General features: G+C 41.2%; 1 protein-coding gene across 1 annotated transcript in view; it reads right to left on the minus strand.

The window, feature by feature from the left end:
* The window catches only part of LOC120105651 (patatin-like protein 3), an 82,259-nt gene that overhangs the window by 15,276 nt on the left and 50,900 nt on the right, over positions 1-16,083 (minus strand). The window contains exons 2-4 of the mRNA XM_039118312.1: positions 3,666-3,831; positions 3,279-3,584; positions 3,146-3,181 (exon numbers count right to left, since the gene is read on the minus strand). Of these exons, the coding sequence (XP_038974240.1) occupies positions 3,146-3,181; positions 3,279-3,512 (270 nt within the window). The 5' untranslated portion in view covers positions 3,513-3,584; positions 3,666-3,831. The remainder of the gene's footprint in view (positions 1-3,145; positions 3,182-3,278; positions 3,585-3,665; positions 3,832-16,083) is intronic.

Here is a 16,083-nt window from a genome sequence, read left to right on the forward strand (position 1 = left end):
CATTATGTCATCGATATTTGTGCGAAAACATGATCTACCTTGCATGCTGTTAGAGTATGATTTGCATGTTAACACCCCTGCTGGAAGTGGGATGATGGGTAATCAGGTCTGCAAGACTTGTCCGGTTCAGATAGTAGGTAAAGACTTGCCTGCTGATTTGATAGTTATAGATACGCATGACTTTGGCATAATTCTCGGTATGGGCTACTTAGCATCACACTTTGCTACCATTAACTGTCATGAAAAGCGGATAAAATTTTAGATCCCTCGAGATACTGAATTCAGCTTCATCGACAGTGGTGCATATACCTCCCCTCGAATTATTTCTGCTATGCAAATTAAGCGACTACTTAGAAAGGGGAGTATGGCATATATTGCCACAGTGGTTGACACTAGACAGTCAGATCAAAGATTTGAAGATATCCCAGTAGTAAATGAATACCCCGATGTCTTTCCGGAAGACCTCCCTAGCTTGCCACCAGATAGAGAAATTGATTTTGCAATTGATTTGATTCCTGGTACCACACCAATCTCTAAGACCCCCTATAGAATGGCTCCAGTTGAAATGAAAGAATTAAAGGAGCAGTTGCAGGATCTTCTTGATAAGGGTTTCATCAGACCTAGTGTTTCACCTTGGGGAGCCCCAGTCTTATTTGTAAAGAAAAAGGATGGTAGTATGAGATTATGTATTGATTATCGAGAGATAAATAAAGTAACAATAAAGAACAAGTATCCTCTACCAAAAATTGATGACTTATTTGATCAGTTAAAGGGGTGATGCGATTTGGAATACGCGGAAAACTTAGTCCACGCTATGTGGGCCCCTTTTGAGATTCTGGAAAGAGTAGGAGCTGTGGCATACAAATTGACACTCCCACCTTCACTGTCTGGAGTCCACAACGTTTTTCATGTTTCTATGTTAAGAAAGTATATTCCAGATATGAGCCATGTGGTAGAAGTGGCTCCTTTGCAGCTTAGAGAAGATTTGACATATCCTGAGCAGCCTGTACGTGTGGTTGATAGAAAAGAGCAAGTATTGAGGAGGCACACGATTCCTTATGTTAAGATCCAGTGGAGCAATCACTCAGAACGTGAAGCCACGTGGGAGCTGGAGGACAAGATGAAGGAAAAATATCCGGACCTTTTTGCAAGCTAAGGTATGTTAAATTTCGAGGACGAAATTTTTCTAAGGAGGAGAGAATGTGAGACACGGGCTGAAGTCGGCAGCCCCTGCCGACTTCAGTCCCGTTCTCTTTTTGGAAGGCCGGAACAGAGGATCGCGATTTGCGATCCTCTCCGGCTCTTCCGGGGATGATCGGGGCGGGGATGTCGCTAGTCCCGCGGCACCCCCCCCCCCTCCAGCTCATCCGCGGCCGAACCGCGGCCGCGGATCTCGCTCGGCCGCCGCGATCTTCGCGGCGGAGAGCCATCACGAGGGGGGTGATAAAAACCCCCCAAATCCTCCTCCCATGGCGGCTGGCTGGCAGTCGATCGAGGGGTGGCCCCTGGCCACCCAAGCCGGCCACCCCCGCCGGCCACCTCCCTCTCTGCTCCGTCTCTTCTTCTCCCCCTGTTCGTGGGGGGGAGTTTGGGGAAGGAGGAGGCCCATCACGGGCCAAATTGGGCCGTTGGGCCCAGTCCATTGCAGGCCCAACTTGGGCCCAGTCCAGTCCGGTTGGGCCCAGTTGGGCAATACCCCCATGGGCCCAACTTGGATCCAGATCAAACCCGAGAATCCGAACCCGAACCCGAACCCGAACCCAAACCTGAACCTGAACCTGAACTGGAACCCGAACCCGAAACCCGGGATCCGAAACCCAAACCCATTTGACCAATAAACAGATTTTTTGCAGTTAAGCCCTTGGCAGTATGCTATTTCAGAAATAGGGACTCCTGTAATTTGTATTTGATCCCTATAGGAAAGATTTATTACATAAAGACCCCCAACTATATTTATTTAGTCCCCTCACTCAAGTTTTATTATAGAATAGTACCCTGTAATTAAGTATTAGTCCCTGCAAAAAAATCTTATTGTATAAATGAACAAATTAGAAGCCAACCTTGGGGGCCCTATTTAGCCGAGTCTATGCGGGCCCATTGGGCCGAGTCCGATATGGGCCCTATCAGGCCGTGCCCATTATGGGCCAACTTTGGGCTCTGTTGGGCCATGTCCAATAGTATTATTTTTGAATTTTGCTTAGTCTGAAATTAACAAGAAATTAATTAAACTTTAACAGGTGAACCTGATCCGTCTACCTGAAATAGGAATCAAGCGAGAAGAGGTAAGTAACTTAATACTTCGAGTGTGATTTCTAAATTATTTGATAAATAGATTAAATTCTGAAATATGTTTTGTATTTAGTAAAATGGGTCTGGCATGTTAAATTTCTGAAAATTATGCTTTGAAATCCGTAAACTATGATTGGAAAATTTATGAAATCTGTTTTTATATATATGTATTCTCAGCATGGCTATGATCTGTTCTGTTCTGTTCTGGCCCCGCCAATGGGGATTATACGTTGGCCCTGTCGACTTGTAATCTGTGAGGAACCGGTTTCGACACCGTACCACCGGTGATTAGAATAGTGGTATTTGGACACCGTACCACCGGTGCTTAATAATAGTGGTGTTTGGCACCTTGTGCAACCCATGCCACTGGGTTACGTGGCCGTAGCCTATTATGTTGAGATTCTGGTATAAGAGTTTTTGGAAAAATGATAATAAGTTTTGAAAACAACAAAACGATGTTATTTATGATTTATTCCAGACATTATCCTGTATTTTGATCTGATATGCTCTGACCCCACTCTGGGGTATTTTGTTGCTTACTGGGCTAGTGTAGCTCATTATTCTATTTTCTCCATTTTTTCAGATCCAGAGGCTTGATCTCACGGGATTGAGGAGTGCGTTAGATTTTCCGACGATTCCTTCAGTTATTGGTCCTTTAGTTAGATTGATTAAAGTATTTGACTTACGTAAGCATATGTTATTTGAAATTTTGTAAGACTGCTTTTGAATAAATTTAAATAATTATGTCAGTTTTGAATATCTGTATTTGCTTTGATATGATCCGATGCCTTGCACGCCTGTGCGGCCCGCCGTGCGGGCGTGCGGCGTCTGCTGCGCCTCGGGCTCGGGGCGTGACATCAATAGAAGATACAGTCCCGCTCAAAGTATCATCCTGCGTTTCCATTCAAGAGCATGCATGACATATAAGGCTTCATTTATAGCAAAACAAGCCAGTTTTTTTTAATGCTTTACTGATCACATGTTCATACCTCAATCTGAAGATAATTTGATTCAGACCGGAGAGCCTCCTGAAAGACCACTGAAATGTGTATGTCAACCATATCAGCACTTGATTGCATAAACACATCCACCAATGGCGTGGATCCGCCACTCAGCAACCACCCCAGAACTCCCCATTTGCTTGCACGTTTTGCAGCGTACCTTTCTTCAACCTTTGCTGAACCGGTCCCTAATGATATAAGTAGAAGTTTGCGATAATCCATAGGTCTGTAGGGGAAGTAATCCGGGTTCCCTTAGTGCACCTCCTTCGTTACTTCTCCAATCGCAATCAATGCCTGAAAGTTCAGAATTAGAAAGCTTAGCACCATCAATCCATAAATCATAATCAAATTTCTTCATCATGGTTTGATGCGTACATAATGGATTATTAGCAGCAGCAACTCCATCAATAAGGTGGAACTCTCTCACGTTCCCTTTGGCTTCCTTGGTTTCAAAGTAATGGGCTGGGAGGTACGCGGGTGCTGCAGTAGTTCCAATGCAGATGTCCGAGAGCTGTGCATTCAGAATGCTCTTACGCTTCACCTGCAAAATTTCAGCTAGATACATAAGATTAATGGATAACTGACCAAAATGATAAGAGATAGGGCTTATCTACTTTGTTATCAGTTGGCCTAGCTTTTTCTCATTTTGTTCTGAACTTTGTAAGTATGAATTAGGATGGAAATTCTCAACACAAACAGTGTGCTTCTAAGTACTTTCAATTTTGTGCTGATAGAATTCTGCATATCAGAATGTACTTTTATAGAAGAATAATTCATCAATCATGCTTCTTGAGTTCTGGTCCAAGTAAACTATCAACTACGTCCTCTATGGCCTCCTCAAGAATTCGATGCTCGTATAAGCGTGTGGTCGTCAGCCGCCAATCTATCATTATGACCATACCATATCCACTTCCAAAATGTTCTTAATTAAGGTAAAGCGTAAGATGTCCCCAGAGACTTGTAGGTAGGAAACATTACATTGGAAGTTAGGTGGATTGCATGACCTTAGTTTGAATTGATGTTAATCTATCTTTTGTTGACCAAGGAAGATCAAGTTAGCATTCCAGCAAAATTATTTGAAGGAGGGCAATGAGATAGACAATTAAGAATATCCAGATATTCTTGTTTCACACTGGTTAGAATATTCAAATGTGGAACATCGATTTAGTGTCGGGCACACAAGAACAAATTAATGCGTGTGGGCATCATATTGTAACTGATTCAACATAAATATGCATTTCGATGCCGCCCATATGCTCATAAAAGGAAAAGGAATCCCAAATTAATTGACATTGGATTATAACAACACAAGAGATATGGTCAAAATTTTTCAATTTTTAGAGGAGAAAAGACGATAGAACATTATCAGCACGAATATTTTAGCTTGGTAGACCTATCAGAGAATCGCTGTAAAAAATCACATTGAGCAAGAAAAAAAAAATGTTGAAATGATAATAATCCAGTTAAGTGACTTATATATGACTTTCCTCAAACTCACTAAACAGTACATGACAAAGGAAGGAGGACTCAAAACAAAATGTAGCTGTTAATTTATCTTTAGAAACCCTATAGACATGTTGTTGATTATAGATAGCACAAAGCTACTGATGAACAATGAATGATTGATACATGAAGTCTCAATGGAGTTACACATGTCAGTAGAAAATGTTGTCCCTCGTATGTGCAGACCTTTTCTCTTGCTATTTTTCAAATAAATCAGTATTGACTTTTGCTTTTTCCTTCACATTTCAGTGTTAGCTGATGAACCTCTATTCTCAGATTTTAAATTTATATTATTATGTAGTTTGTCAGAGTAATGTTGTAGATGAAGAAGGACTTGGACCAAATTATCTTGCCGCACACCCAGAATACAACAAACTAGGTAAGAAACATTATCATGATATCGGCTACTATTTGATAGTCAAGCAGAACAAAAACATTTTTGTTCTCAAAAGGTTCTACATGTTGAAAGATTCACTTCTAAGTAGCATGCCCTCTGCATTCTGATCAAAATATAATGTACTTATTAACTGTCTATTAATTCAAAAGATGTTTTTTTTTCCAGGTTATCACAGCATTTAACTTTTTATATTATAATTTGGCGTCTTCATTGGCATCTTCAATATGTGGCCCCTCGGTATTATGGATTTACACTCTTCTGCCTTGTAGTACTTCTAGTAGTTTCCTCAGCATGGATTCCTCAATGTGGTGCATTGGTGACATTTAGACTCCGTGGAGAGTCTTTGAATCTTAAACTCTGTCTTGAGATATTTAAATGATTGCGAGCGCAAAGTTGAATGCATCTATGAACAAACAAAGCTTGTAAACTACGAAGAAACAAATATACTTCAGTTGCAACATTCTAGAGTAATAACCAAACTCAAAGAGTCAAAAAAATCTGATTAGTATATGATCAAAGATATGACTATTTCTTAATGTTGTTTATTGAGTACTCTCCGTTTCATTGGTGAGGCCTGATAACATTGACCTATGGACGTCGTGTGAGATACTGGGCTGAAGCCGGCAGCCCCAGCCGACTTCAGCCCAACGCCTCTTTTGGAAGGGGCGTAGCAGGGGATCGCGTCTGCGATCCCCTCCTTCTTCTTCGGGCGCAGAGACGCCGCGGGCATCCCGCGGCTGCACCGCGGTCGTCCCGCGTCCACCTCGCGGCCGCACGCACGGCCGCTGATTTCGCCTCCGCCGCAATTCCCGCAACGGAGAGCCGTTGAAATGGGGTGATAAAACCCCCGTTCCTCCTCCTTCGGAGATCACCCGAGCCCTCCTCCCTCTCCTCCGTCTCCTCCCCCTCCTCTTCCCTCCTTCCCTCCTCCTCCTCTCCTTGGTGACCGGCGTGCCCTCCCGGCCGAGCGCTGTCCGAAATCCCGTCGCGAGTCTCCCCTGTTTTGAAATCTTCTTCCTGTCGGAGAGCCCCACCGCCATCGCCGCCACTTGACCGCCGAACTGAGCCACCTGCGGCCGGGATCTGCCGCCTCCAGTCCACCGGTAGGCCTCTTCTTTGGCTCTTCATTTCGTTGCCATTTACCTTTGATTTCTCCTCTGTTTCGCCCCTACAAACCGAGATCATCTCAGTTGCCCTCCTCCCCGTTAGCCGTCACAGCGGCCACCGGCCGCCTCCGCGGCCGGCTGGCCGTCAACCGAGGGGTGGCCTTCGGCCACCTAGCCAGCCCTCTCCCCTCTCCCCTCTCCCCTCTCCCTTCTCTTGGTACCCATCTCCCCTGTCCATGGGGAGTTTGGGGAAGATGAAGGCCCATCGTGGGCCGAACTGGGCCTGGTTCACTATGGGCCCAACTTGGGCCCAGTTCAATAGTGTTGGGCCCAGATGGGCCATAATCTTTTGTGGGCCCAAATCGGGCCCAGTTCAGCCTAGTCCGGGCCCTATTTGGGTCGTACCCTTTTGTGGGCCCAGTCCAAATCTGAAACTCAGTCCAAACCCGAAACCCAGTTCAACTCTGAACCTGAACCCGGAGCTCGAACCCGAACCCGAAACCCGAACCCAAACCCGAACCCGGAATCCGAACCCATTTGGCCAATAAATGAAATTTGTAGATAAGCCCTTGCCAGTATATTATTTCACAAAAAGGGTATTCTGTAATTTATGTTTGGTCCCTATAAGAAAGATTATTACATAAGGCTCCCCAAATATATTTGATTGGTCCCTCCACTAAAGTTTATTATAGAACAGTACCCTGTAATTAAGTATTAGTCCCTGCAATAAATTTTATTGCATAAATAAACCAGTTAGAAGCCAACCTTGGGGGCCCTATTTAGCTGGGTCTATGTGGGCCCATTGGACCGTGCCCAATATGGGCCCTATCTGGCCATGCCCATTATGGGCCAACTCTGGACCCTGTTGGGCCGTGACCAATAGTATTATTTTTGGATTTTGCTTAGCTCTGAAATTAATAAGGAATTAATTAAATTTAAACAGGTGAACCTGATCCGTCTATCTGAAGTAGGAATCAAGCGAAAAGAAGTAAGTAACTTAATACTTCGAGTGTGATTTCTAAATTATTTGATAAATAGATTAAATTCTGAAATATGTTTTGTATTTAGTAAAATGGGTCTGGCATGTTAAATTTCTGAAAATTATGCTTTGAAATCCGTAAACTATGATTGGAAAATTTATGAAATCTGTTTTTATATATATGTATTCTCAGCATGGCTATGATCTGTTCTGTTCTGTTCTAGCCCCGCCAATGGGGATTATACGTTGGCCCTGTCGACTTGTAATCTGTGAGGAACCGGTTTCGACACCGTACCACCGGTGATTAGAATAGTGGTATTTAGACACCGTACCACCGGTGCATAATAATAGTGGTGTTTGGCACCTTGTGCAACCCATGCCACTGGGTTACGTGGCCGTAGCCTATTATGTTGAGATTCTGGTATAAGAGTTTTTGGAAAAATGATAATAAGTTTTGAAAACAACAAATGATGTTATTTATGATTTATTCCAGACATTATCCTGTATTTTGATCTGATATGCTCTGACCCCACTCTGGGGTATTTTGTTGCTTACTGGGCTAGTGTAGCTCATTATTCTGTTTTCTTCATTTTTCAGATCCAGAGGCTTGATCACACGGGATTGGGGAGTGCGTTAGATTTTCCGACGATTCCTTCAGTTATTGACATTTTAGTTAGTTTAGTTTGGACATTTGAATTATGTTGGCATATGCTATTTTGAAATTTTGTAAGTCTGCTTTTGAACAATTTAAATAATTATGTCATCTTTGAATAGCTGTATCTGCTTTGATATGATCTGCTGCCTTGCACGCCTGTGCGGTCCGCCGTGTGGGCGTGCGGCGTCTGCCGCGCCTCGGGCTCGGGGCGTGACAGATTTGGTGGTATCAGAGCTCAGATTTCAGATTCCTAGGGATTGTGTTTGAAATAGTCAGATGGAGCTTAAGTTTTAGGATCTTTAGGATTCATCGGAAAGTTTGAGAGATGGGTGGACATTAGGCCATTAGACGAAGGCATTTATTTGCTTTTGTTATTGATAAATTTGAGTTATTTTATCATAATTTTGAAATGCTAAAATTAGAATGAAACCTAATTATGGTCGTAACCGAAGTGTGAATAAGCTATTCCGAGAGTATTCTTGGTAGAGCAATTTGTATTTCAAGTTATGATTAATTAGATTTTGACTAAATTAAGTGAAGGAATGTTAATCATGGAATATTATCGTGCAATGTAATTATTTTTGAAGTTCAACTTGATATCAGGTATTGTGGATATTACTTCTAGTTTGAAGTTAATTATTTGGTGGCAAGTTAAGTTTCGTTCATAGGAAGTTGTCTAATGCTTGAACTAGGAGAGATTTTATGATATTCTTCGAGGTTAAAATATGTAGTCGGATCAAACATGAAATTGTTATATGTAAGTAAAATATATTTAAGGATGAGACTCAAGAGTTCTTCTTTGGCTCTACTTGGGACTTGAAATTTTATATCTTTTCGTTTTACAATTAAGATTGGTATTTTGATGGGAAGTCAATTAGTACGTCTTGAGAATATTAGAGTATTAAAATATTTTTGGGTTGGTCGAAAATAGGTCCTCTTTGATTTGGAAAAGTTCTTGATGGTTTTTCTTGTTAATGAAAAATTTCGTTGGAAAGTATAGTGTTTCTGATTTTGATCAATATGGATATCATTGTGTTATTAGTAGATTCTTTTATCTGCAATATATATATTAAAAAAAAATGGGAACTATTATTAAAGGGATGAAATAGTTAATGAGTTTGTGGTGTTTTGAATAGATTCTCTAAGTCTAGTAGTTTACAAGATTCCGAAATGTTTGCAGTATTGCAAATAAAAAAATATTTTACTTATTTAAGGAATTGATCTCAATGAAAAATCATAGAGCTTATATCTTGGAGGAATTTCTTGTAAATCTTTGAACCAGATTATTAGATTTGTGTGAGTTAAATATTTATTAATCAAGGCTGTGAGTTGATTGTGGATTTTGTATCACCATATGAGAAATGCAAGTGGGATTTTATGAGAGGCCCAAATAAGTTTAGCCTAAAAGAAAAGATTCGGGATGATTGAGTAAGCTCCTGAGTAAGTTAATCTAGAATCTTTTAATTAACAAAGCTTAGAATAAATATTAACTTGTATAATGGAATTGTCAAGGGAAACTAGAATTGGCTTAGTTCAAATTTGGATCTAGAATATGATTACTTGATTATACGATGGTACAAATACGACAACTATCTCAAGGGTTAATCATGACCTAGTGTACTTGGAAAGCAAGGATAAAATTTTGCTTGGATAAAAAAAAAAAAATGTTGATGATCTGGGATCATTAAGAAATTTTGGAGAATATTGATCAGAGTTGCGCAGCGAAAGTATGATGGACTGAGTCAATTTAAACTGGTCAAAAATATTGACTGTGTTTTGGTAACATGTTATTATGAAAGACTATGTTGTTCAATAATGAAAGATTTTGTTAATAAGGGAAGGTGTATGCTATTGATTCTCAGGTCAATCATGATAAGATTATGTTATCTCTTGGATAGACTTTGCTATTTTTGGGTATGCTAAGAAAAATTTGAGGATATCATGACCAAGATTGGTTGATTATTGATTAAATATGGTCCTAATTTGTTAAGTATCGGAATAAACCATGCATTATTTGCTTCCATCTTATGATTTATAAATTTAAGTTAAAAGCTTTGCGGCATATTGAATCATAGTATCAATACTTTGTCTATCCAGACTTGCTTTTGTGATTTGATGCAAATCATTTTTGAGATAAATCATTGCTACCTAATGATCATCAGTACATGTTCATTTTGCGAATCATATTCTTAGCAATATAATGATTTGACTCTAAGGTTGGTCATTATCTATTGTGGGATCAGCTCCTTACCATAATATGAGCATCAAATTCATTTTATTTCAAGTTCTATCCCCAACACAACTAATTTTAGTCAATCCTATTGTGAATCGATCCTGATCCGATCTCGAGTGAACATGCATCAAGATGATAATTTCAGTCTGAGATTTTAGTTAGTCACTTATCTAGTGTTAATCTTGCGAGTTTATATGAAAGTTTTGATAATTGATCTAAAGCTATCTATCACTGATTTTGACCGAGGAGAATGAGAACTTGGATTTGTATTACTCAATAGGCTGAGCATTTCTAAATTTGAAAGGCCTAGATCTCTCAAATTTCGAGGACGAAATTTTCTTAAGAAGGAGAGAATGTGAGATACTGGGCTGAAGCCGGCAGCCCCAGCCGACTTCAGCCCAACGCCTCTTTTGGAAGGGGCGTAGCAGGGGATCGCAGACGCGATCCCCTCCTTCTTCTTCGGGCGCAGAGACGCCACGGGCATCCCGCGGCTGCATCGCGGTCGTCCCGCGTCCACCTCGCGGCCGCACGCACGGCCGCTGATTTCGCCTCCGCCGCAATTCCCGCAACGGAGAGCCGTTGAAATGGGGTCATAAAACCCCCGTTCCTCCTCCTTCGGAGATCACCCGAGCCCTCCTCCCTCTCCTCCGTCTCCTCCCCTTCCTCTTCCCTCCTTCCCTCCTCCTCCTCTCCTTGGTGACCGGCGTGCCCTCCCGGCCGAGCGCTGTCCGAAACCCCGTCGCGAGTCTCCCCTGTTTTGAAATCTTCTTCCTGTCGGAGAGCCCCACCGCCATCGCCGCCACTTGACCGCCGAACTGAGCCACCTGCGGCCGGAATCTGCCGCCTCCAGTCCACCGGTAGGCCTCTTCTTTGGCTCTTCATTTCGTTGCCATTTACCTTTGATTTCTCCTCTGTTTCGCCCCTACAAACCGAGATCATCTCGGTTGCCCTCCTCCCCGTTAGCCGTCACAGCGGCCGTCGGCCGCCCTCCGCGGCCGGCTGGCCGTCAACCGAGGGGTGGCCTTCGGCCACCTAGCCAGCCCTCTCCCCTCTCCCCTCTCCCTTCTCCTTGGTACCCATCTCCCCTGTCCATGGGGAGTTTGGGGAAGATGAAGGCCCATCGTGGGCCGAACTGGGCCAACTTGGGCCTGGTTCACTGTGGGCCCAACTTGGGCCCAGTTCAATAGTGTTGGGCCCAGATGGGCCATAATCTTTTTGTGGGCCCAAATCGGGCCCAGTTCAGCCTAGTCCGGGCCCTATTTGGGTCGTACCCTTTTGTGGGCCCAGTCCAAATCTGAAACTCAGTCCAAACCCCGAAACCTAGTTCAACTCTGAACCTGAACCCGGAGTTCGAACCCGAACCCGAAACCCGAACCCAAACCCGAACCCGGAATCCGAACCCATTTGGCCAATAAATGAAATTTTGTAGATAAGCCCTTGCCAGTATATTATTTCACAAAAAGGGTATTCTGTAATTTATGTTTGGTCCCTATAAGAAAGATTATTACATAAGGCTCCCCAAGTATATTTGATTGGTCCCTCCACTAAAGTTTATTATAGAACAGTACCCTGTAATTAAGTATTAGTCCCTGCAATAAATTTTATTGCATAAATAAACCAGTTAGAAGCCAACCTTGGGGGCCCTATTTAGCTGGGTCTATGTGGGCCCATTGGACCGTGCCCAATATGGGCCCTATCTGGCCATGCCCATTATGGGCCAACTCTGGACCCTGTTGGGCCGTGACCAATAGTATTATTTTTGGATTTGCTTAGCTCTGAAATTAATAAGGAATTAATTAAATTTAAACAGGTGAACCTGATCCGTCTATCTGAAGTAGGAATCAAGCGAAAAGAAGTAAGTAACTTAATACTTCGAGTGTGATTTCTAAATTATTTGATAAATAGATTAAATTCTGAAATATGTTTTGTATTTAGTAAAATGGGTCTGGCATGTTAAATTTCTGAAAATTATGCTTTGAAATCCGTAAACTATGATTGGAAATTTATGAAATCTGTTTTTATATATATGTATTCTCAGCATGGCTATGATCTGTTCTGTTCTGTTCTAGGCCCCCGCCAATGGGGATTATACGTTGGCCCTGTCGACTTGTAATCTGTGAGGAACCGGTTTCGACACCGTACCACCGGTGATTAGAATAGTGGTATTTGGACACCGTACCACCGGTGATTAGAATAGTGGTATTTAGACACCGTACCACCGGTGCATAATAATAGTGGTGTTTGGCACCTTGTGCAACCCATGCCACTGGGTTACGTGGCCGTAGCCTATTATGTTGAGATTCTGGTATAAGAGTTTTTGGAAAAATGATAATAAGTTTTGAAAACAACAAATGATGTTATTTATGATTTATTCCAGACATTATCCTGTATTTTGATCTGATATGCTCTGACCCCACTCTGGGGTATTTTGTTGCTTACTGGGCTAGTGTAGCTCATTATTCTGTTTTCTTCATTTTTCAGATCCAGAGGCTTGATCACACGGGATTGGGGAGTGCGTTAGATTTTCCGACGATTCCTTCAGTTATTGACATTTTAGTTAGTTTAGTTTGGACATTTAAATTATGTTGGCATATGCTATTTTGAAATTTTGTAAGTCTGCTTTTGAACAATTTAAATAATTATGTCATCTTTGAATAGTTGTATCTGTTTTGATATGATCTGCTGCCTTGCACGCCTGTGCGGTCCCGCCGTGTGGGCGTGCGGCGTCTGCCGCGCCTCGGGCTCGGGGCGTGACACGTCGATTCATTCAAGTGACAGGCAAAGCTAAAACATCTTCTATTTAACTTAATTCGGATCTTTGATAATTATTTTACAAACAAGATCATTCAACATGGGTATTTTCTTTCCTTATTAAAAAAAATTGGATCTGTATTCGTTTTAACTCTACACTATCAGTATGTTACCAGAGCATGTGTTTCTCCTTCATCTTCATTCTATAATGACCACATCATCTCAACAAGGACTCTTCCAACCTAATCTGTTGGTTAGAGAAGTTAATTTTCAATGAGGCAAAGATAGAAATCTCAGCATTACCTTCCCAAGAAAGGTGAATTTCTCCAAGTTCATGAAATAGAAATGTTAAGACTCATGTATCTAATCAAGTTCATGGAACATAAGATGCTAAAGCACATTTCTCTACTACTGAAATCATTAGTGTTGAGCTAGTTTTCACGGCCTAATGTTATTTTGGAAGTGGGATGATCTTGTAGTTGATAATAGTGCAAGTGTGATAGCTGAAAGTGCACAATTAGGACACCAACCTGAAAATGGACAAGAGGGTTCTGTTGATGCTGATGCAATAGCATTCGGTTACAAGTGGAGAATACTAGAACACAGGCACTCGTCCACCCAAAGAGAAGGCTCCTAGCAATACAAGCTGTAGGTCAAAAGGACTAGTTCAAGGTTTTTCCATGCCCTCCCAGTTGGGCCTAGATAAAAGGCCAGAACGAGCCCCCGAAACACACTTAAATTCTAGACCAATTGCTGATGGCTGGTGGAGAATGGTGGAAGTTATTGTGTTTATATTGAAGGTTGGAAATTGGTAATGTTGTTGGGACATTAATGGGTTTAGTCGACAGTTCCCCACCTTCACAGGCAACAGCGGCACCACTACATCAATTCCCTCTTCCCTCAAATGAAGGTTGCTATATTATTTGGTGTGACATCTTGCTTCCCCCGTGCTCTATCAAGTTCCACACATTGCTCATCTTCATATGTCCTTGAAGGCACGTTTTCCTCACATTAATTAAGACAGTGAATATATTTATTTCATCATGCATTGGTTGTGCATTTGTAAAGGATAGCCATTTTGAGGGAAATTAAAAGAAAAAAACCTAAATTTAAATTATGTCGATGCTTGGTGAAGGGTAATTAGGATCCTCAAGATATGGTAGATGTTCCAATATTCCCCTTACTTTCTCCTCAAAAAACGATATGTTGGATGTTACAAATTTTGAGGAAGTAGATGTCAAAAGAATGTTAAAGATGGGACTAGTTTAATTTCATTTGAGGAAGTTGATCTTGATAGGTGCTTGGATCAATTATCTTACGTGATGCGGGTGTGTCTGAATGTCGCTCCTTCAATATTGTGATCAGTTCTTCATTTTAAATTCTTTTATGTTGATAATGCACATCATTGACTCGTTTAATAACTATTTTTATTTTAAAAGATTTTTTTGAAGTTCTATGTTTATTAAGTACGGTTAGTAGTCTTTTGGGGGTTTTATTTCCTTCCAACAAAAATTAATGCGAAATTAAGAGAACATGGTAAACATATTGACTTGGGCTTATCCATGCACCATCCTTAAGAGATTCTCTTGAGCAGACCAGTATTTGGAGTTATGTATGAATTCACCTCCTTTTCTTGTTCTTATAGTTTTAAGAGCAAAAGTTAGATGGAGAGGTCTAAACAGCTTTTACTGGGAAAATAAAAGGTACAGCCTTGGAACTCCACCAAGGTAAGACTAGAAAAGAGGGAGAAAGAGGGTGCGGATGTGAGGAGAGGAAGGTTGAAAAAACAAAACAAACCAATAAGAAGTAATTAGCATATGCTAGTGCCCCTCTCTCGCAACAATCGGGTAAATTAAGCTTAAAAGAGTTTGAATGCTTCCTACTAGCCTTCCTCAGCTAATGTTAAAACTCTAAATTAAGTATAAATAAAATCCAAGTTTTCCCTTAATTTGTCATTTTCTAGCACATTGCTTTTGGTAGGAAGTTGACAATTAAAGACGAAACTCTATAAATTTCTAATTGCCGTGCTGTACAGTAATAAATGCTTCCATATATTCTTTGAAATCCAACAAGTAGCATATTATTAGTAGAAAGAAAATTATAAATTTTTTATTCTAGCCAGATGCATCAGTACGTAGCAGCACAGATGAACTCCTAAACTTTCTTCACATTTTTTCTAACACATTTCTTTCGCTAGGAAGTTCACAATTCAAAGATTGAACATAGCATATTGTTAGTGATCTTATTACTTCGTAGGGAGAAAAAACCTTTTAAGCACAGGTTCACCACTCTTCCATAAGTTTCTTTAGTTAGGTTTTTCTATTTCGTAAATTTAGTCAAACAAAGATTTCAACCTTCTTTGTTGCCTTGTACTTCAAGAAAGTAGATACATGTGGTGCACCATATCTGTTAGATGTATGCCCTAGAAGCCAATTTGGCTGACACAATTGGTTGATTCTAGGGACATAATTTTGTACTTGACTGTTTTATTATTGAATAACATAAAAGGCATCTTTTTCATTCATATTATTTATGTGTCTATGATCGTCCAAGAAATTAATAAGATGATGATACATATTCTCAAGAGTTGAGAATTTGAGCCATGTATCATTGGTGATTAATTTCTAAAATGCTCCTGATCAATGAATCATCACGAGGACGGTGATCGATCCGATCAGTGCACAGATCACTTTCCTTCTGGATGGACGAGACTTGAGTCCCACAGTGTAGGGGACACTGAAGTGATAGTGCAGGTGCTTGTTAGAGAACAAGGGTACTGAGCGTGACCAAGACAAGAAGTCACTTGGATGTCTATCCACTCGTCAGTGACTTGCTTGATGTTGCCAGTAGTGTGACTGGTCCTTTGACCTGCGGTGCTTCGGCTACTCACAGTGAGGTTATTGTAGTTTGACTTGCACACATACATAGGTCTCTAGCCATATGGGTCCATGCAGTGTAGATTGGCTGCAGTAAGTTCACTGTAGGAGTAGGGTACGCACCTATAAGGAATCTATCGACCTTGATAGAAGAGGAGTGATCCTATGTGATTTGTTAGACTGAGTTCTAAGACCTTGGCCAGGGCAGTAATATAAAGTGAAAAAAGAGTTTTCCACTATCGAACTCAAGTCAACATAAATCTTGATATATGACAGACGATGGGGTTTGACGA

Source organism: Phoenix dactylifera, unplaced genomic scaffold, assembly GCF_009389715.1.
Source record: "Phoenix dactylifera cultivar Barhee BC4 unplaced genomic scaffold, palm_55x_up_171113_PBpolish2nd_filt_p 000333F, whole genome shotgun sequence".
Taxonomy (NCBI): domain Eukaryota; kingdom Viridiplantae; phylum Streptophyta; class Magnoliopsida; order Arecales; family Arecaceae; genus Phoenix; species Phoenix dactylifera.